Below are 23,500 nucleotides of genomic sequence, written 5' to 3'. Positions count from 1 at the left end.
GTTTGTAGTGATGTGTGTGGTCTGAATGGGGTTTTAGTGCAGACTGGTCAATGAGGACACAGGAGGCCTGGAATCAATCCCAGTGGGGAATAGTGGAAGGATCGTGTTTTTCCCTGATTGATCCCGAACAGAGGTACAAACTGAAAGGATCGCTTTACTTCCTTTTTCTTTCTACGGATCGCTGCATCACCACCAGGTTTCCACGGCACTAAAGGATGTTTTATTTTCAGTGCACACTCACCACTTTCTGCAGCTGCCATGGCAATCCCCGGCACATAGGTCAGCCTAACCTAATGACTGTAAAAGCTATAAAATGATTCAGATATACTTTCATCATCCCAGTGGAAAATTACTTCAACAAATACACTGAATACAACATTTTTCCAAAGCAGTGCAAAGGTTTTTATATCCATTCATTTATTGTATGCACCTGCATTTCCTGGATTACAATGACCTATTGTTTACTTAACCGCACAGCATCTTTATTAACATTACCAGTTGAAATACCACACACATAACCATGATTTTTTTTTTTTTAAATGTGCTGAAGACATATTGCATGTACAGTATTGGTGTTATTTTGGGGTCAATTTGACCCCCAGCTGTTTTAGCTGTGTTATCTGTCTGTGTGTGACCCATGTGTGACCTTACATCCCCACACCTGCAGATGCAGAGTTGATACTTTGGAGTTGATTTGAGAAGATTTTGATGAAAGATTTTCAAGATAAAACTTAAACGTTTTGACCTGATGGTGGCGCTGCAGGAAAGGTCATATCACCACCACAACCAATAGGGTTCACACTCTTGTGGTCATTATTGTTGTCAGTAAATTTCCAAAGTTAAATGAATTCCAATTTGAAAGTTTGGCCTGATGGTGGCGCTAGAAAACAGGTCAAGGTTTCATTAGCAAGCGGTTATTTTATGTGTGTGATTTCCCTGGTTTCATTCTATGCGCATAACTGTTTGCTTTTTTTTTTTTTAATGATTTTTTAAATTTTTTATTTGGTGTAATATTCTGTAATGTATGTTTTCTGGAGTCATTATATGTATTTTTGTATCTGTCTGTTGTCTTTTTGTGCATTTTTTGTATAATTATTGTTTTTTGTGGCATTTTGTGTATTTTTGTATCTTTTTGGTGTAGTTTTGTGCATTTCTGTTGTCATTTTGTGTATGTTTTGTATAAATATTTAGTTGTGTGTATTTTGAGTCATTTTCATATTTTTGTTGATAGTTGGTGTATTTTTCTGTAAGGTATGTTTTTCGAGTCATGCGTTTTTGGAGCCTATTATTATTATTATTATTATATATTTTTGTGCATTTCTGTTGTCATTTTGTGTACTTTTTGTATAAATATTGTTTGTTTTTTGTTTTATTTTACTCATTTAGACTATTTTTTATTATAAATACTGTGTGCGTGTGTGTGTGGCTACCTCCATCTCCTCCTTGGGTTATCTCTCACAAACGCACGCGCATGCACATAATCTGTCCCAGGTTGTTGAGAGATAAAAAAGAGGCCCAGAAGTACCACGACAAATAAAAGTTTTGCAACACCAAAGTCGCAACTCTCTCAAAACGGCTCTGTGTGCGTTCAGCATGTACATCCCAGCACTCTCTCACGCACGCGTATCAGCCTTGTGTGTGTGTGTTTTAGCACAGCCGCCGCTCCGGAGGGAGTGGGGTCCATGACCCGCGATTTAAAGGAAGTTTGGGATCACGGGAATATTTTTAAATAACCATGAAATATAAACTTAAATAACCTTTAGCAGTACAAAAACGTTTTTTATATTGACCTTTTTTAAACCCAAACAAACTGTGACACAGTGACGTCATGAACCCGGAACCGGAAGTAGCGCGCTCAATACCGCGCTCATTACCGCGCTCATTACCGAGAGTGGCGTAATCTTAGAAATGACAGTTTTGCAACACCAAATTACTCCAAAATAATGTATGCACACACTGGTGGAATTTGGAATCCTTTGACAAAGTTTCAAGTCGAACTCATACCGTGTCGGGGAGATATTCGCTCCACACACACGCACACACCGAACATTCTTGCTTTTAAAGGTAGATTAGCAGATTATTAACTATATTCTTAAAATCCATATATCACAGCCTGACCAGGCTCCAGTAGCTTCAATTTTTTTAAACAATAAGCCTCACAGATAGGCAAATATCTTCAAAACAAATGTTTGAATTTTTAAGGGTTTGGAGTCAAAACCAGTGTGAAAGCAGTGAAAATACACGCACGCCACCTTTATTGAAGTCTTTACAAACACAAATACAGAGATGGCAAAAGGAAGAGACAATTAATTGCAACGTACTCTGCAACATAACACCCCAGAGACATAAAATGAAGCCCTGCAGACTGATAAACTGGAGCTTTACGTCTCTCTCTGTGTGTGTGTGTGTTTTACAGTGTGTGTACAAAATATTGTTTGCACCATGATTGCTTACTGAAAGGATACAACAATGGCCACTAATCACCACATTTAGAAGCCAGTAAAAAAGATTTATGGAGCAACAACATTTGCTGATTAGGCTTTAAAATGAGATATTAAATGGAGATCAGCTGACCACAGAACAGAAGCAGCAATCTGTCAAGGTCCATTCGGACACTTTGAGAGCCAGGGGAAGTGTCACACAGGCAGCGTGTGCACATCTTTTCCTTGATTGCAGCTCTTATAGCTGAAGGTGAGGGAGAGCATGAGGTGATAGAAATAGAAAACATGATTGAATAAAAGCCTGAAACGCTGATATCAAGCAGCGTAAAGGTGAAAAATACTGAAACTGAGCTATTCACTATTTGCCACTGCAACTGAGAAGACAATGTGTTGCGGTGAATGTGAAGAAGGCTTGTGAATTTCACACAAATGTATTTAGTGAGAAGTTTTTTAATAAATGTGAGGATATGGCCGTTGTTTAAGGCATTCAGCCTCCAATGGACTCACTAATCATTGTTTGTATCCACCTTAATCTTGGAGGTTAATAACAGCAGATTGAAAGGTAAAAAGTCTCCTACATCTATGGCTCCTGTTGCATAAGCCGAGAAGAAAAGTGGATGATCTGTGTATGCAACAGCCTGTTTGTCCTAAAGGAGCCTTTTTCATTGTTTTTGTTCTATTTCTATTCCTCCCACACAAAGATGCAATCCTAATGCAGAAGTAGCAGAAAAACGATGGATGGTGTGAAGTAATAATCTAGCATCACGGTCTAAAGATGAGATTTTGTCATCTGAGGGCTAGAGATGGGAATTCATATGAATTTAGCGATTATGATTCCATTATTGATCCTGCTTATCGATTCAATTCTCTTACCGATTCTCATTGGCTGAGGGAATTAAATAATACAAATGGATTTGTTTGCTTTAAGTCTTTAATTTCCTGCAGGGATATCAGCTCTCTTTTAATTCACCAGGTAAGGCAGGTATAGATTGTTTTCACTGGATAATAATATATACAATATATGACACTTTGGCTACAAACATTAGATCATATTTACAGTGCTCCTTTTGAACTTGAACAACTTGATCAAAAACTAATTCAGACATAAAATAAATAATTCTTCTGAAAAAAAAAAAAAACATGTTAACCAAAAGTACAGCTGCACTTTCAATTGTGGTCGATTAACATTTTTTGTACAGAAAAATTAGCATACAAGATCGTTCTGGACTTTAGTTGGGATGGCTTCTATATAGCTGGACTTCTTCATCCACTCTTTGGACTATGTAGGGCCCTATAAAAGCCACGTTAACTGGATCGCGGACGGAATTCACTGTTGAACGCAGAGATGGACAGAATCGGCATAAAACGCTGTCACCAGAACGATTTTTTAATGGGGAAATGTTTCCGGGAATTGCTTATTTGGTGCACCGCCCGCCCCACTCCTGTCCTGGCCATTTCAAACAGCGCCTAAACCACCGAAACGCCGTCTAAACTGCCAGAAAACTACGCAATTCATCACTGACTCCTATATACAGAGACACCAGTGCCTGTTTAACTTTATGGTGTCTGTGAATCTCCTTCCGTTTCTCGTCAAGGCGCCCGGTAGTTTCACCTGCTCAGTGTTTAAACAACACGCTGCTTGCGTGTGACGTCATCACGTATTTGCGACGTGAGAGGAACCGATAAGCAGAATTGACAGGCAAGCAAACAAACGATTCCTAGGAATTAGTTTACTGGGAACCGATTTTTGATTCCCATCCCTACCGAGGGCCAAATTATCAACATTCATGTCAGTATTTTGAATTATGACCAATCTGAGCATACAGAGAAGAACAAAAAGTTTGTGTGACTCGTAATTCTGTGTGAATTTTGAGTAATTTACTGTGATTTTGGACTAATTTTGTGTGAATTTGGGGTCATTTTGCATGATTTTGTCATCTCTGTGTTAATTAAATCATTTTCATTCTGTGTAATTTGAGTAATTTTGTGGATTTTTAAGTCGTTTTTGGGGTCATTTTGTATTTTTGGAGTAATTTTGAGTGATTATGGAATCATTGTGTGTATTTTTGTGTGAATGGGGAGTCATTTGTGTGTTTTTGTTGTCCGTCTGTGTGTTTTTGAAATCATTTTGTGTATTTTTGTGTGATTCTGGAGTAATTTTGTGTGATTATGGAGTCATGTTTGTGTTTCTGGAGTCATTTTGCGTGTTTTTCTTGTCCGTTTGTGTGTTTTTGAAACCATTTTGTGTATTTTTGTTGTCGTTTTTTTTTTATTTCTTTATGGGGCTGCAGAAAATGATTCCGAGGGCCACATGTGGCCTGTGAACCACCAGTTTGGCTTTGTCTGCTGTAGTAATTCTTAACTTTTGATAACCAAATACCTGGTAAATTGTGAACAACCTTTGCTGGAGCTAATAAAAAAAGAGTGAAACATGGCTGTAAATCCAACAATCTGGACAAAGACAAAACAGGCTTTAATCAGGAAGGTATAATGTTGAAATAATAAATAAATTCTTATGGAAATAAGCTGCGTCTGTGCCAGCTTTGTGCCTACAGAACAATTGTGAATGGGCTGTGCTTATATAAAGATAATCACATACACATTTGCACAGAACTAAAGATGCTCCCTCTAGAATAAGACGGGAAGTGTTCTTCTTACCGATGGTGGTGATCACTGTTCCAGCAAAGAAGAAGGAGGAGCTTAAGTCCCAGAGGCTCGTCTGATTGGAAAGACTTCCTGATGGATTCACACCGGCTCGAACGGCAGAGACCACTTGCTAAAGGATAATATGAGGAAAGAAATAAGAATGAAACATCAGCTGCTGTGTCCCTTTGGGGGAGGGCTGCATGTGGGGAAGCATGAGACACGTATTGATGTGTGTGAAGCTTTCCAGGGAATCGATGGGAGGTGATAAAAAAAAAAAAACACAGCAAAGCATAGCCAATTAGGAGAGTGAGAAACAATGGACAGTGTAAAACACACACAGTAAGGTTGACATTTTAATAGCGATGTAACAATTAATCGCAAGGCAGTTAAAAATCGATTCTTAGGTATCACGATTCACATCGATACTGTGAAAATTGAATCGCAGTACTTTGTTTAACCAGCAGCTATCCAGAAGTGTTGGCGGCGGGCGGAATCTGCAAATACTTTCTTTCTGGCCGCCTTCTACTTTTAAACATGTTCATAAATGATTCCTTACCCTTTTAGCACCAAAAAATATCTGTAATATTACGTGAATATCTGTAAAAGTCATGTTTTTCTATTAACTCTGTCTGCTAGCATAGCATCTCTTCTTCACTGCAAGATATCTGCATGCCAACCGACCACTGGGTTACCAGCGCTCTCTGCTGGTCCAAACAAATATCTGACCTAAATACAGTGAAATGATTTTTTATTTTTTTTTAAGTCCAATTGTTAAGACACAAAATACATTTTCATTTGCACTTTTAAAAAGAAAAATAACTATTATGCAGTTTTGCATTGTTTACTATAGAACCAGAATTTAAATCAGTAGGCTTCTTCTTCATTTGTATTGTTCCTTTATTTATTTAATTCAAGATTTATTTTTAGTTAAATTGCATTGTTTTGAATAGTTTATCAAGGGATTCTTTTGACAATGAAAAATACAAGGAAAACAGTATAGTTTTTTATAGTTTTTTACCCCAAAAAAATAAAGGAATATTTTTCAGGCATTATTTTTCTACAGTCCCATTTTGTAAAATAAATCATGAGAGAATCGTATCATGAATCAAATCGTATCGGGAGTTGAGTGAATCGATACATCTCTACATTTTAAATCATACTCTGTCCAGATTTGAATATGTACAACGTTTAGAATAATCCCTGTTTTATTGTTTTTTAGGTGTTGTAAACAGGATATTAATAAGAAGCTAGTTTGTGTTCAGCTTTAGAAGATGGCTGAATTGGACCAGTGCCACTTCCTGGCAGGCTCTGTCTTCTTTGGCATCATACTTTTGTTTTGTTTTTTTTTAGATTTGAACAGGGGGATATGAACAGTGTTAATAGACGTTAAGGGCATCTCTCAAAAGCTCGAGGGTCAAGGATTTTACACTTCTTTTGTCTGCATGTTTCCTCTAACCTCAAACAGCCTAAAAAACATGCACAAAAACTTTATTTAAGTGCTAAATTACCCACTAGAGGTAGAGGGTCAGTGTCCTTGTACATTTATTTAGTTCTATTTGTGACGGACTGCTCACAGAGTTTATCCTGCATGTTTATTAGGAATTATCACAATACCGCAATATTACAAGTGCCTCGATATCGCCGTGGTTATGTCACGGTTAGGGATGTAAAGCTTAATCGTGAGGCAGTTAAAAATTGATTCAAATGTGTCACGGTTCACATTGATACTCTGAAATTGAATCGCAGGACTTAAAAGGGCGCCATCTATTTAGAATTTGAAATTCAGGACGCACCACCGTGTTTTAAATCAGAAGTGTGGAAGCATCTTGGCTTCCCCAACATAAACTGAAAGAGGTGAGAAAAAAAGAACATGTGTAATCCAAGGTAAGAGGGGCACAGAGAGGAAAAGGAGAAACAAGAGAGAATAAAAGCCTAGTTTGTTTATTTATATTATTTCTTTGATATGGGATTTGTTTTAAAGTCTAATTGTTGATGCACAAAATACATTTTCAGTTGCACTTTTAAAAAGAAAAGGAACTATTATTCAGTTTTGCATAGTTTAATGTAAAGCCAGAATTTAAATGAATAGGCTTCTTCTTCATTTGTACCATTTCTTTATTTATTTCATTCAGGATTTATTCTTAATTAAATTGCATTGTTTTACATATTTTGACAATGAAAGATAAAAGAAAATAGTACAGAATTTTTATTTTCGAAGAAAAAAAATGAATATTTTTCAGTCATCATTTGTCTACTGTCTCATTTTCTAAAATAAATCGTGAGAGAATCATCTGGTGAATCCAGTATTGTGAATCGAATCGTATCGGGATTTGAGTGAATCGTTACATCCCTAGTCATGGTATAAAATAATGAGCCGTTGCGCTAAAAAAAAAACATTTTGGGTTGATTGTTGCGGTTGTTGTTTCAGAGTAAACTACAATCACCATAATGCTTTGGGGCGTCGTCATAGGTTACAGGCGGTTGAGCCAATGTCGTGGTGCGACAGTGTCAGGTGACAGGTCAGAGGGGAAAGGAAACATGGTGGACTTGTGCATGATGCAGCGGCAACAAGTTAGAGGTGTGGAAACATTTCGGTTTCACTGCATCAATCAAGAAACCAGGAGAAAAAATATAGACATTATGCAAACACTGCAACGTCTACCGCAGTGTGCTGCTCTTCCGGAATATACGAGCAACACGAGAAGCCACTTAGCAACCGGCATCCGGCAAAGTTTAAGGACTGTGTCAAACAATTCAACCTGGTCTAGAAACTTGACAAGAAGCATTTACAACCAAGCTCCCTCATAACAGCTCAAGAAATAACAAGAAACTGTCTGATGTATGTTTTCGATGTGTAATAGAAGTCGGGTAATTTTTACATTGTACTTGGTCATGTGTGAAAGTTAGACATTTTAGGCAGGATTTGTGTAATACTCAGTGTTTGGAATAACGGCGTTTAAAATAACGGCGTTAGGTAACGGGGGTAATATAACGAATGATTTTTACCGCCGTTACAACACCGTCAACGTTACTGAACGTTAAATGCAGTGCGTTACATGCATTGACTGAATAAACTGTGATCCGAAAGCAACCCTGGCTTCATACGCAGCTGTAGTGAGGAGGTGGGTTAAAATCGAGGTGAGCGATTATGATTGGCTAAGGCGACGTCATGTTTCATGGTAGCCAATCAGAGCCAGTGTTTTTACACATGTGCCGACGCACACACAACCACTACAGATTTGAGGAAGCAGCAGAGATGGTGAGCGTGGAGCAGTCTGATGAAAATTTGGCATTTTTAAAGGTGGCGATACAAACACTACTTTAAATTAATTGTGGTCAAAGACAAGAACGTGCATGTGAAGTGTTCATTATATCCAGGAGTGAAGACTTTGTCGACATTCGTTGTACGCAACTCCAATTTAATGAAGCACCTCACGACACACGCATCTAAAAAATATGAATTATTTGACATATAGCAACTTTTTTAACAGTAACACAAATAGTTACTTTCCTTGGTAATGAGTTACTTTTATTATAGAGTAAATTAATTACTAACTCAGTTACTCTTTGGATCAAGTAGTGAGTAACTATAATACTAATTAGAAATGCAGCAAAAACGTTTGGTAAACAAGTGGCAAGTCAAATTCTCTGATATGGGAACACTTTGGGTTTGATGATGAAGATCTAGAGCAAAGACGCATCACGTGCAAGAGGTTTTTTTGTGCAAAAGTGAACATACTTGATTTTAGTGTTTGAAGGATTTTATTTATGTTTAAAGAATATGGACAAAAAATAAATAACTTTTTGGTTGACAAATAATTGTGATTTCAATTATGACTAAAATAATCGTGATTATCATTTTTTCTATAATCGAGCAGCCCTACTTGAAACTATTACAAAGTTCTAAAAAAAAGCTCTGATCGTTCACCATGTGTTTGCATCATTATCAGAAAACCATTACTTTATGAATGACAAAATAATCATATTTATTTTTCTTTTAAAAATCAAAGCACAACTAGCTTTAAAATGGACATTTTTACAATCAATGTAATGACACTAGTTTACCGCCAAATGCGACTTGTCTTTTTATATATTTTATTTTTGTTAATAAAAATGACCCTAGAAAATTACAGTGCAACATTGCAATTTTCCATTTTGACTCAAGTGGCCTTTCAACATTGGAACAGAATCATTACTGAGACAAATGGAGGGAAACTGCTCAGGAGAACAACGGCCCTGTTGTGCAGGGGACGGCAATAAAATTGTGTAGAAATAATGGAGTGCAAAGACCTCTTGGATTTATGTGAGATATTTTTTTGAACTGTTTAATGTATATAAACCAATACACAATAAAGAAATAGATACATGTATGTTTGGTGCTTGAGCGGAGAGTCACCATCCAGAGTCGTCTGCTACATTCGTCTTCAGGAAATGAGTTTCATTTTATTTTTTTTGTATTGCTGAAGTATATGATGATAAGTGGACAAGGATCAAGTGTAAAAGCTGCAATAAATTGAAGATGAGCTGGAAAACTGAAGGTTGAACATGACAAAATAAGCCATAATGTGTAGAAATCAGGGGAAAAGGCAGCACTTTCACCACATAACTCATCTCAAAAATATTCTGTCAGCTTCCGCAGAAGGCAAATACTTTTATTCTGTCAAATTCATTAAATTAAAAGAATAAATTGATATTTTGAATTCTTAATGTGTTTCGTACTAAATTTAATGAATTCCTTTGCTTTTTTTTTTATCAACAACAATTACCGGTATGCCGTTTTTTTCCATCTGGTGTGAGAATAGACCACACGCCAAGAACAAGAGGAACTGAGAACTCCCGTTGCATTGTGGGAGAGAAAGAAAGACCGACAAAACAACAACAGCCAGTAGCATCCACCGGGTTTTCAGTCCATGAAGAAGAAGAACATGTTTCAAGCAGAGATGGAGGAGTCTTTAATGACAAAATAAATGATAGCCATGGAGATGTAGTAGAAAGCTGTGTAATTAGAGGAAAACATGCAAGTGTTCCACATGGACTGGTGACCATTTTAACTGGTGACATGTTACTGTTAAAAGCAGAGCTCAGTCATTTTGATCTGATCTTTGGTTTTCTGTCTTATTCCTTTTAATAAAATCCTGCTATTTATCTTCTTAATTTCATGGATATAAACTGATGCATTCAAATTTATGAGAAAATTGTGTTTTCACAGTTATCCCAATGTATGTACGAGCTCACCTTTGTATGTCGGAGTATTAGGGCCATATTAAAAAAGTTATAGCGCTCAGAATTCCCTGTTGAAGTTAATGCAATCAACACCTATAGCCATTGAAAGCATAACTAAGTAACTTTTTCACCTTAATAAATCCTTCTCATAGTCCCTGTGAGGGTAATACAAGTGTTTATGGGGTGATTGGGGGGTCTTTCATCCCCCCTGCTGTCTACGGTCAGAAAACCGCACTTGCAACTTTCCCTGCCTCCGACCCGGTGGCAAGACGTAATGCTTTACGGCAGCCCAATACAAACTAATGCTAGATTATGGCACACGGTTGTCTACAAATTCACGGTTCGCAAACTTATATCATGGCGGAGCCAGCAAAAAAAGTCAGAGAAGACCTTTGTCCGAGGAACGGAGCAACTCCATGCAGTGACGGCTCAGCAGCCGCACACAGCAATCACACACACACTCACAACCCAGCGCTCCATCAGGCAGCACACACACAAATATCCATCTATCCATCCATCCATCCATCCACTTTCAGAGCCTCTTTGTCAGCACACAAACAAACATCACACACATTTCCACACTCCCTTCTTTGACCAACACAGACAAGATCCTGTTTGTATTTCAATTTTATTCTGATAAAATCCTGACTCTGTTCTCAAAATATTATGACTTTAATCTCAAAATATTACAACTTTATTCTCAAAATATTACGACTTTAATCTCGTAGCGCCCAGATTTTACAAAATTTCAAAGTGGTCCTATTACGCCGTTGTACCTTTGGTCTGCATCCAGCATGAATAAAAATAATAATAAAAAGATAATGGCTCACATCTATTTCCATTTTCTTAATTAAAGGCACATAACCCAGATATTACCACACATTATGGAATCAAGAATGAATTGTTAAAAAAAAAAAAAAACATTAAATGACTATAATAGCAAAGACGTCCAATAAAATAAAATAGTCTTTAGTAAATCACACATTCATCCAAGCCTGGCTCAGTCTGTGTCTTTGTTTTCCAGCCAAGTCGACATAATAATGCAGTGCTTTGGCACACAGATGTTTCCAAACCAACAAGATCAGCCTGGATGTGGATGATAGAAGGACCACAGAGAACGAAGCCGACAACAGGCACAACATGCTCTCTGCAGTGTTGATTAATGGGCACCTGCAATAGTGTGTGTGTGTGCGTGTGTTTCATTTGTTTGTGTTATACATCATAAGGGCAAAGTGAGTGAGGCTCACGTGAGGATTGAGCGTGTCGATAAATCATGTGGAGCAACAGTGGTACTTGAAGGACTGATGAACCTGCTGACCTCGCCACTAACAGCTGATGAGCAGAGCTGTTTAATTGCACTGTGGGGCCAATAGAATCACAGATGATTTACGTTTGGAGGACTTACATTCAGCCAACGTTGAACAATCGACCTGATCTTTAAATAGAAGAATGTCTTATTTTCCAAAGACTCCAGCGCCCAAAATGTATTTCTGACTTTGATGGACTATGTTGTCAACAAACTTTGCTCTGTTGGAACCAGTCTGTTCAAACCAGTGTCATGTGGAGACAGGGCCATCTATAAAGGGGAGAGCTTTTTGGTGTTCGTCCATAAAGTCAAAATGATGGTCCATTGTTCTATGAAATCTGTGATAAACCACATTTATTTTATTTATATGAATAATATCCACTGTTATCCAGAAAGTTTAGTATTATTTGCACATAGTGTATAGTCATCTTAAAGATGTAAATCCTTGTTTTAATCAGAAATACAATGGGTTACAAGTGACAAAAATGGTGAGAAAGGTGGTGAAATGGGATTTTAAAAACCACAGAAATTGGTGAAAAATCCAAAATTAGAGGGGCCAAAAACAGACAAAAGGGTTCAAAGTGTCAAAATTCAGAAATAAAATGGGTTAAAAGTCACCAAAAACGGTGGGGGTTTTAAAAACTACAGAAATTGGTCAAACGTTGCAAATGAGAGTGGCCAAAATTGGACAGAAAAAGTGGTAAAAAGGGTTCAAAGTGTCAAAAAAAGAAACAATTTGTTTAAACTGGCAAATACGGTATTGGGCAATGCAAATTGTGGAATGTGGTTAAATTGGGCAAAAAATAAGCATGAAATATGGTGAAAAGAGGTTAAAAGTGACAATAATGGGTCAACATATGCAACTATAGGTGCGAAAAATGATGGAAAGGGTTTATAAGTGTCGAAAATGTTTTTGCACTATTTGCAGAAAAGACATTGAAATTTCAGGGTGAAGTGACAGAAATGGGAATAATGTAGCAAAACGCATCAAAAGGAGAAAAATATGGCCACGAAAAAGTGATAGAAATGGGTTAAAACAATGGGCTAGTTGGTATAGTTGCAGAAAAAATGGGCTCAAATTGTTCTCAGTCAGTCTCTTGTGACCCCAAATGGGGTCCCTACCCTAAGGTTGAGAACACCTGGTCTAATCAATGAGCCAGTTTTAAATAATGGAAAAAGGCTTACATGGCTCAATTGTAAACCTTCTTCTAAGGTTAATGTAAAACTCAATCAGTGACGTAGCTACACTACAACAAAGGCCAAACGTACTGCTTTGTCACATGATCCTTTAATCTCTTTGTCTTTTGTTGGGAAGCATGTGACTGCAATCATTCCAAATGACATTTTCACAGTTAATTACAAAGTGTCCGAACGGGTTTTTTTTTTTTTTTTGTTGAGCCAACTCATTATTTCTCCGACTGTCACTGAACGCTCCCGAATCACCAGTGGTTCCAACACTGTGATAAAACACCTTGCCACTCTCTGGCCCCGAAACAATAATAGTTTATGTTTACAGGGAGATGACAAGAAGGCCCCATCTCACCTCATTAATGCTTGCCAGTAGCAACTTTACAGGGATTCTTGGCTCCTATACTAACAAATACCAGTAGCATGTACTTGGTTGCCCTGACGATATTCTGGAAGGCTAAAAATTGCACAAATTTTGTGATTATCGGCTTGTTTTTCTGTAGGCATTGAACGCGTGTATAATGATGACCTTGCATCAAACCTTTAACATGAGATGATAAAAGTCCTGTAACTAGTAGGGATGTAACGATTCACTGAACTCCCGATACGATTCGATTCACGATACTGGGTTCACGATACGATTCTCTCACGATTTATTTTACAAAATGGGACTGTAGACAAATGATGATTGAAAAATATTCCCTTATTTTTTTGGGAAAAAAACTAGAAAATACTGGACTATTTTCCTTTTATTTTTTATTGTCAAAAGAATTCCTTGATAAACTATTCAAAACAATGCAATTTAACTAAAAATAAATCTGAATGAAATAAAGGAATAATACAAATGAAGAAGAAGCCTATTAATTTAAATTCTGGTTCTATAATAAACAATGCAAAACTGTATAATAGTTCTTTTTCTTTTTAAAAGTGCAACTGAAAATGTATTTTGTGCCTTAACAATTGGACTTTAAAAAAAAAAAAAAAAACCGTCATTGCACTGATTTACGTCATATTTGTTTGGACCAGCAGAGGGCGCTGGTAACACAGTGGTCGGTTGGCATGCAGATATCTTGCAGTGAAGAAGAGAAGCTATGCTAGCAGACAGAGCTAATAGAAAAATGTGACTTTTACAGATATTCAAGTAATATTACAGATATTCTTTCGGTGCTAAAGGGGTAATGAATCATTTATTAACATATTGAAGAGTAGAAGGCAGCCAGAAAGAAAGTAGCAGCAGAATCCGCCCGCCGCCAACACTTCTGGATAGCGATTGAATTTTCAGAAAATCGATATCAACCGTGATACCTATGAATTGATTTTTAACTGCCTTACGATTAATCGTTATTATTACACAATCTTGTCTCGGTCTTGGATTTTTCGTCAAGTCTTGACTTGGTCTGCAGTGCCAAAAAACTTAGTCTTGTCTCTGTCTTGGTGCATTTTGGTCTTGGGTGAGACTTGGTCTTAGATAGTGTGGTCTTGAGTACAACACTACTTGTAACCTCAATGAACTGGTCTTGTTGTACATACACATCCAAATTGTGCATTAGGAGATTCTGTGTGATCATTAATTAAAGAAGGATTTGGTGTATAGTACTTCACTATGAATTGAGCATTGCTGTGTAGATATTTTCTGAATAAAACGACTGTTTCGTGCTTTAGGGAAAGACAGGTTTGAATTGACAGATTTGCTGATTGCCTCCGTTCCAACTGTCGCACTGAAGGATTGATGATCGCTAAAGGATTGATGATCGTTGGACATGGAGCATCTTCATTGACTGAAATCCCAAGCTCAGCACCTTTTGGAACCAAACAACCTGCTCTCTTACAAGGTAGTCTTGATTAAAAACAAACCAAGAGTATGGAGACGTTGGAATCTGCTCGGATGCAAAACGTTCTATACTTCAGATTTTAATCACATTTTGACATTCAAAAACTTAACTTATATTCAATTGATACACAATTTAATTTACTTCCAGAATTGTTTTTAATCTTTTAAGTAATAATAATAATAATCATCCCGACTAACAATGACTCAAGGTAATACTTTATATCCATAATTTTTTTCCTATTGACAGAGCAACATTTTTTGCTTTGCCCTTTTGGTGCGACTGTTGAGCAAGAACAAGGTTTGACTCCTATTCTGATCAAAGCCAAAGGATCAAAGCCAAAGGATCAAAGCCAAAGGATCAAAGCCAATCAAAGCTTGTACCAGGTGACGGATAAAATCAAAGAAAAGGATCAGGGTTCTCAACAGGAATTTTTCACAGTGTAGTGGAACGCTTAGTGCGGATGATGATTATGGGTTACAAAGCGGAGGATGCACACAGGCAACATCGGGGCAGCTACCGTTAAGTGGCTGCAGGGGTCCTCAGGTGACCCATGCACAACTGGAAGTCCATTTTGTGTCCGTGTGCAATAATTATTATGATTAAAAATGAAAAAAACAACAGAATAGCTGATCAAAATCACAGCATAGGAGCTGTCTACGCTCAACTGTGCTGGCGAGAACCCTGATGATGATGATGATAAGAATTATTCAATTCTACTGTATAAAAAACTGATAAGAAATTGAAATTTGTGTATTGTTGTGTGTAGGATGTAACTTATAAGTGCTCCCAGTGCAACCACTAATCTAAAGGCTGATGTGTTTTGTTCTTTTTGCTGTTATATGGTAAAGATGTGATGCTACAACATCAGAGGAGAGTTTTATCCTCGCGGGGCCCTATAAAGGAATAATAGTTTATATAATGTGAGCTCTAATGAAATTCAGTTTGATGTTGAAAATCCCAATATACGCTCTCATAATAAATCAAATCCTAATTAACTGTGTTTCCTCAGGGCAATGAGACTTTTAATGTAATACCTTTTTTTATCCATGAGTGAAACTGTTGACAGCACAGGACAGACAAAGCGCTTTCAGTCAGGCATACGGGGATGTTTACTTTAATTGCGTTAATGTACAGTCCAATTACAGCATACTGGGTAAATGGCGTCAATGCTTGCTATTATTACTATAGGACTCTGTTCCCCTAAAGACATGTAATGGTTCACACTGTGCACTCTGTACGCATCTGTGGTAACGCCACAGATTAAACGGTTAAAAGGTTTTTTACATAAATTGATTATGGGTTTTTGTAGTACTAATCACTCATGTTTTATAGTAAATCATTATAAAACCATTGAAAGCAAAAATGTTTCACTGCTCTTTTAGAAAGGGAGATATTTTTTATTATTATTTTTATTCTAAAAGATAGCGTCACACACTAATGGTTATTTTTCATTGTGTACAAACAAAAATGTCCTGGTTAATAAGCCATGCACTCGCTCAATCAAAAGAAATACTTTAATACTTGCTTCAAATGTTTAAGAATAACAATAACATATAAACTTTAATTGTTTTAAAAAAAAAAAATTGTTTCATTTATTATTTATTGTTTCCGAGTGAAAGACTATTTCAAACTTCAGGACTAAATTATCTGTCAAATGATCATTAATGTGACACACCAAACTATGAATGACCCTTTAATCACAAAAGTTTACCACCCGAGTGAATTTACTCAACAACAGCTAAAATGTTTTTCCGGATGTAACTTCACGGGATTGTTTCGTCACCATTATCGGTAGAGTGTTGCATGCTTTACCTGTTGATCTTATTAGAGATGAGAATTTTTAGCTGGGTCTGAGTATCTGGCCGTGTTACTTTTGCACTGGCTCTCCCTAATCATGATCAAAATGACAACATTGGAGACATTGGGTATTTATATATTCATCATCATCGTTTGCGTCATTTAAAGCAGAACTAAGTAACTTGCACTTAGCACGCCCCCTAAAGGTCCCTTTTGGTTATGCCACCACCCCACAGCTACAGTACATGTGCACCTTTGCTCTACCAAGACGGTAGCAACCGACCACTGAAAAATCCTAATACAACAGTGACACTAAGGGTGCTTTCACACATATAGTCCCATGTGACCATGTGAGTATGAAGAAGAGAGACAAGTAAAATAAATGAATGATGTGGGAGTAATACGGAAGGGAGTGTGGAAATGTGTCTGATGTGTTTGTTGGTGTGCTGACAAAGCGACTCTGAAGATAGATAGATAGATAGATACAGTATTTGTGTGTGTGCTGCCTGATGGAGCACTGGGTTGCTGGGTTGGTTGTTGCTGAGCTGTCACTGCATGACTCCGTTCCTTGGACAAAGGGAGAGATGAAAGACCCCCCAATCACCCCATAAACACTTGTATTACCGTCACAGGGACTACGAGAAGGATTTATTAAGGTGAAAATGTTACTTAGTTCGGCTTTAAATCAATCTTCACCTACTTGGAGACCTGCTGCTTGTTAAAAAAATGGAAACTATTTGACCTTCACCCATACGCGGAGTGGTCAAAACCTTTTCAGTTTTCCAACATTCAATTTTTTTTATAAAATTGTTTTCTGCTGCTTTGATTCTAACATATTGTTAGTTACATGTCATAGATGTTAGTTCTACCTTGGGTGTGTAGTATACGTTTTCAATGCAAACTTTTGAGACTTTAGGGTGGTTCTTCTTCTGTTGCGCAGCTCCTCTTCACAATGTAAATGGTCAAGCAACGCTGCGCTTATGAATTTACGTCATTAAACAAAGCGTTGATGCAATTTTTGCAGTCAACATTATCAATTTTTTGACTAATCATTTGTGCATTATTGTATATAGTTGGCACAAATCTCTAGACAGTCTACATAATTAATTCTATTATTTCTTTTGCCCCCTCTGGCAAGAAACTCAAACCCTGCCTATGCCTTCACCTAGTAAAGTTCTCCAAACCCTGATGCAACCGTTGAAAGCACCTCTTTTCGATACTATTTGGAGGGTATATTTACACGCTTTATTAAGTTACATTGCAGTTTAATATAGCTAACAGTTAACCAAAGCAAATCCTCTCTTGGCGTAGTCATTCTGATTTCAGAGTTATCTGATGACACCACTCTTTGTAATCGAATCGTGAAAATTGCAGCAAGAAGGCAGAATTAGAAGTGTTAGACAAATCACCCGTCCCTGGAGATCATTGAGGGCTGACACATCGGCGTAATCATCATCCACAAGTGCAATATGCCAGCGAGATTCCCCAAGTGGTAAAGTGCTCCATCAACCTTGACAAGTCTAGAGAGGAAATCAACTAATCTATAGAAGACAAATCACACCTTCAGTTCTCTAGTTAGAAGACTGCTCACTCAATGCTGACATTCATAGTGATGGTTTATCACAAGTGACGCTTTCATTGAGGCAAATCAAACTATTTGGCCTTTATTATGTTTCAGATCTCAAAATGTTTTCCGAACTGTTACGCATCATGGATTGTTCATCACATTAGAAATGCTCCTTATATAAAAGCTTGCACCTACCTTGACAAGATTCTCCAGCTCGGATGAGTTCACACATGCGTTCTTGGTCAAAAATCTCAGTTTTTGGGTCAGTATAGCCAGTTTCTGGTCACTTTCGTGCGGCTGCTCGAGCGCTTTGAACACAGTTGCCCCAATGATGAGGTACAACACCACCAGGAAGAAAATGGCCGACACAGTTTTCCACTTCATGACTGTAGTCCGGGTGTCACAATCATCCTCTGGTGGGGTCAGCACTACTGGTTTTGTGGAGAACGACAGGCGAGGCTTGGAGTTGTTGACTGCAGATTTTGGATCAAGGAGATCAGGTGCAGCCACTGAGAGGACGACAGACATGCATGTAGATCAATTAGACACCTTTCTATCTATTGGTAAAACGAATAAAACCGAAACCAAATAGGATTCTAATGCCTTATTTGAGAGATCTTCAGACTCCATGTTTGCTCAGCCAGTCCAAGGATGTATTTTCTGCATTTTTAATCAACAAAGCATTTTTATGTGTTAACATTTCTATGTAGGTAGCTAAGATAGCCTCCGTGTCCCTAAATAGCTGCCTTTAACGCAGTGGTTCTCAAACTTTTTTGGGTATTCCCCACTTTAAACAAAGGTGAACTTTAAAGCCCCACCTGTGCCCATTGCCCCCCAAATAATCCTGACAAATAAAACATTTTCAAATTGATTGAACTAACAGGGAACAAGTAACAAATACAAATCAAAAACAAGATTAAACTAATCACCTTGCATTAAAAAAAAACTAATTTAAAAATGCAGGTGATAACAAAACTAAAAAAAAATGTATTTTTTAAGGCAGCTATTTAAAGTTTGTTTATTGTTTACGCTCCACCTAAATAATTATTTCTGCACGTGTGTATGTGCTTTGTTTAGTGTTACTGATCTTTATTGTCAATGAAGAATGGAATTTTAAAAGATTGGCATGGAATTGAAAACTTCCTCCTGTTTGTCGAGTATTTATCTAAAGTTGTTCAAGGCGTATTATTGCATTGGCACGGTCATCGTGAGTTTCCGTGAGCGTTTCGGGTGCGCTTTTCCTTTGAAATGTTGTCGCCGCGGGGAATTGTGGGTCAGCATTATCTCGTCTCCTTTGGTAAAGGATGCATCAGTGTTTCCTAGGATAAAGGAGTTAAAAAAAAGGAGGAAGCATTGAGCCTCTTTTCCTGAGCTTAAAGAGAACTTGGACGCTCTTTATCATGGCCACCACTTAAACACTTCCGGGGGTGAAGGAACAGTGGATAGGAAAGGAGATAGGAGGGACTATTCGGACGCAGCCTGAGACTGTTATGGAATCATTTGTCATTGACTTGTTTTTTTTTTTTGTTCTTTTTTTAATGTTTTGTTTTTCAACTTTATTTAAACGTCTGCCATGACCCAGCATATGGTTTTATTTGCACATGATTCAAAATCAAAAGCAGCAAAACATAGAAGTTGAATAAAACTCAACCATAAATCAAAAAGTTCTGCTTTTCAAGTCAAATTGCTTTATGTGTGCTGACATCTTTTTTGTTCATCGTCTTCTTTTTTTGCTGGGACATCTATTTTCAAGAGTTTTCACAGACCTTCAACTGCTTGATAGCGTTAAAAAAAATAAAATCTCTGAAAAATAACATGAAACATCAAATTTGTATTGCGATATTGCAATACCGTAGCAATACTGTCCTAGGTTCACCCGCTTCATTTGATTTGTGGCAGTAGAACCTGTGTAATCTGATTGGTGCTAACCGCTGCTATTTTTAATGGAGGGGGCGTGGCTTTTGGAAGGAGGTTGAATGGAGCATTGGAGCATAAGGACACTTAGCTGAGGACTGCCACGCTAGAGTTACTTTGCAGAAAGCTACAACCTTTGAAAAAAAAAAAACAAGCTTTAAAATAGACAGAAATTAGGATTACAGTATAAATGTCTGCAGCATTCCCAGTGACAGATTCAAACCTGCAACCCTCCAGTCACGACTGTGCTTCTTTAACCATCACAAGCTGTAGTGGCCCACATTACAAATGCTCCCAGCAACTCAATGGAGGCTCTTTAAAAATTAAACATCCCTTTCACAGTCTGCTTTTCAAACAGCTTGAAACAGGGAATGTAGTTGCGTAACCCCAAGTCGGCCTTTCTACACCAGTATTTGACTGTAAACAACTCACTGTTTTATTCTGAAAAGCTCAGGTTAAAAAAACAAACCGGTCTGTATTGATTGACCACAGGTAATTTTTTAAAATAGCCTTCTGTAAATTATGTAGTTATATTTTAAGCAATTTTAAGGTGTAAACCCAGCTTTTCTCTGAACAAAAGCAATCATGGAGACAAATTGCTGTTATTCTTTATGGATGTTTGATGGTAGGGAGTAAAACATTGATTGATTCCAGTTGTTTTCAAATGATTTCAATAACTTGGCTTGTGTTGTGGTGTGTTTTTGTCTATCAGGGCAATCCTGTCCCCTATGTGGGTTGGTTCTTTTAATTAGCCGACAATGGGTAACTTAAAACATTCAAATCAGGAGTCAGGAATGTTTCATTATAGTATGTTTTCATAACGAAATGAAAGAAAACGTGCCTTTTCACACGTCAGCTTCTAGAACATGTGTCAAACTCGTGGCCCAGGGGCCAAATTCGGCCCTTTGAAGCATCCAATTCGGCCCACGGAGGAAATTTGAAATGACAGAAGACGTGAATCATTGTGTAAATGAAACTACAACAATATTTGCAGGGGCTCACAGTTTTCCTGGTGCTCATGTCGCACGATTGCAGTCATTTTTAATGTTAAACAGTTGAAAAGAATACAAAATTCTTCAATTTTCCACAAATGATGACATAATAGTTCCCTTAATTAAATAAAAATTGGTCACAAAATGTAGGAAACTTACTGTCTAGGTTTATGGTTGTCAGGCGTCAGAAATGTTTCATTATCATATGTTTTGAGAATAAAATGAAAGAAAACATGCCATTTCACACGTTAAGTGAAATTCTAGAATGGTGTCAAACTCATGGCCCAGGGGCCAAATCTGGCCTTAGGAGCCGGACAAGTTCCAGTGCTTATATCGTATGATGGAAGTCATTTTTTAAAGTTAAACAGTTGAAAAAAAAAAAAAAACTCTTAATTCTTACAAAATCCTTAAATTTTCCTCAAATTATGACACAATGTTTCCCTTAATTAAATTTTTAAAAAAAATAAAAAACGGTCAGAAACTCTAGGAAATTTAAAGTGAAGATCCTGTTGGGACTGATATCTGTCATTTATTGGGATGAAATTGGTTTCTTACATATTTTGTATTTCCTGGCGCACAATAATGTTAAAATTACTAAAATGATTATTATTATTAAATTTATTTTTGATGTTTTAAAATAAGTTAAAAATATATATATATATATATATATATATATATATAATAATAATAATAAAATACTGCAAAAGAAAAACAATTAATGAAAATTGTAATAATAGAGTGAAACTATTAATTACTTACTTCTCTACCATAGCTTCGGTGTATGTTTCCTCACAGATGGATCTTGTCCAGAAAAAAAAAGCAGATTTCTCCTCAGTCAGAGTCGCTCTTTGTCTGCGGAGCTCCATCCGAGGGACGCGTCCGCTCCCCGCAGGGCTTCCCTTCACTTCACCGCCTCCACATCACATACATTCCGTCCCCGCGAACAATGCGACCTAACGCCATTCCGTAAGCCATTCCTCCTGGTGTTCGCAGACGTTCCTTTCCACGGTGGTGCGTTCAGGGGCAGAGGTTGATGCGCCCCTGCTGAGAGAGGGAGAGAGAGAGAGAGAGGGAGAGAGAGAGAGAGAGGGAGAGAGAGAGAGAGAGATGCGCACCGTGCACGACACCAGTCAGTGAGGCTTTCTGTGCCTCACTGACTGCTTTTCCTCGCATCTATGACCTGCACGGCACAAAGTGTCTCTCTATCTCCCTCCCTCCCCATGACTGATAAGAAGAAGGATGCCAGATATTTATTTATTTCCGCTTGAAATCGCGCACACGTGCGTATCAGCAGCAGGGAAGCTGCACAACACACGCGTTGCCATTTAAGCATCAATTATTAAACTCAAAGGCACCTTGTGGAGCACTGCTAATGGAGCTTCATTTTCCTCATTAATCAGACCTTTGTGCACATGTCTGTGTTTCTGCGTCAAGGACACTGTGGCGATGCTGTCAGAGGGAGAAACAGTGCATCCATGAGGGGTCAAACATCATGTGACACCTTTTAAAGGTGACAAGTCTACCTGCAGGCGACAGCAGGCCTATCTGATCTGAGGTGAGGATGATGAGTTCAATGTGCACCATCGTGGGGATAGACTTGGTTATAGGCCGAGGAAAAAATACAATTAAATATATAGACCTTCTCACGATTTGCGCCCCCCCCCCCCCCCCCAAACAATGTGTGTAACATATACAATAACGCAAAAATGATTAGTAACATATTTGATAATGTTGACTCCAAAAATTTGCATCGATGTGTTGTTTAAAAGGTCCCATGTCATGCTATTTTTCACCCATTCTCCATTTTGTTCTGAAAACCCCAAAAACATAGTATTTGAGGTTTATTTTCCCAAACTCGCCTGTTTTCCAGAGTTTTAGCCTCTGAAAAGTCACTTTGTGAGCAACTCCGCACAAACAGGCTGATTTGTGTCCTATTTATGCATATTCATGAGTGGGCGTGTCCATAGATGGGACACTGACTTCCTCCTCCCCGCACGGTGACGTAGGGCCCTCCTCCCACCCACTCCGTAGCCGAGCTCATGCTGCTTAATAAACACTAGACAGAGCGTGGGGGCGGGGCGTTCACCGGTACATACATAGACTGTAGAAAATACGTACATAGCGCTGCACGAAGGACGCTGACAAGCTCATCTTTGTGGGCGTGTCTGTTTACATGTCAATCAATGCAGAGAGCTTCCTGGAGGCGCGGCTTCTCCAGCTCAGCGCTGGGTCAAATTTGTCATCAAAGTGGGAACGTGTCATCAAATTGGAGCGAGGTGTTTGGGCTCACCCTTTCAGTAAGAAAGGAGCAAATCACCCTCTAACTAACGATTGAGGGAATCAATAAAAAAACCCAAATAGCAATTTTATGATGTTTAAAGTAGAGAAAAGTTGATTTAGTGTAACATGGTCCCTTTAATGTTGTAAATTCATGATAAAATCAGGCTGGCTGCCCCTTTGTTTCATTTTGGCTGCAGTACCATACATGAACTGCTGGGTGCAGTGTTGCGTCACCATTTACATTGTGAAGAAGAATTTTGCAACAGAAGAAGAACCAACCTAAAGTATCAAAAGTGTGGGACCAGGTGTGTGTG

General features: G+C 37.9%; 1 protein-coding gene across 1 annotated transcript in view; it reads right to left on the bottom strand.

The window, feature by feature from the left end:
- LOC114457711 (potassium channel subfamily K member 2-like) overlaps positions 1-22,033 on the bottom strand; it is a 39,205-nt gene extending 17,172 nt beyond the window's left edge. The window contains exons 1-3 of the mRNA XM_028439738.1: positions 21,666-22,033; positions 18,196-18,509; positions 5,100-5,217 (exon numbers count right to left, since the gene is read on the bottom strand). Of these exons, the coding sequence (XP_028295539.1) occupies positions 5,100-5,217; positions 18,196-18,509; position 21,666 (433 nt within the window). The 5' untranslated portion in view covers positions 21,667-22,033. The remainder of the gene's footprint in view (positions 1-5,099; positions 5,218-18,195; positions 18,510-21,665) is intronic.
- Between the last annotated feature and the right edge of the window lie 1,467 nt (positions 22,034-23,500).

The sequence above is a fragment of the Gouania willdenowi genome, chromosome 24, assembly GCF_900634775.1.
Source record: "Gouania willdenowi chromosome 24, fGouWil2.1, whole genome shotgun sequence".
Taxonomy (NCBI): domain Eukaryota; kingdom Metazoa; phylum Chordata; class Actinopteri; order Blenniiformes; family Gobiesocidae; genus Gouania; species Gouania willdenowi.
Note: the sequence above shows the minus strand (reverse complement) of the source record. Positions and strands in the feature narration are given on the sequence as shown.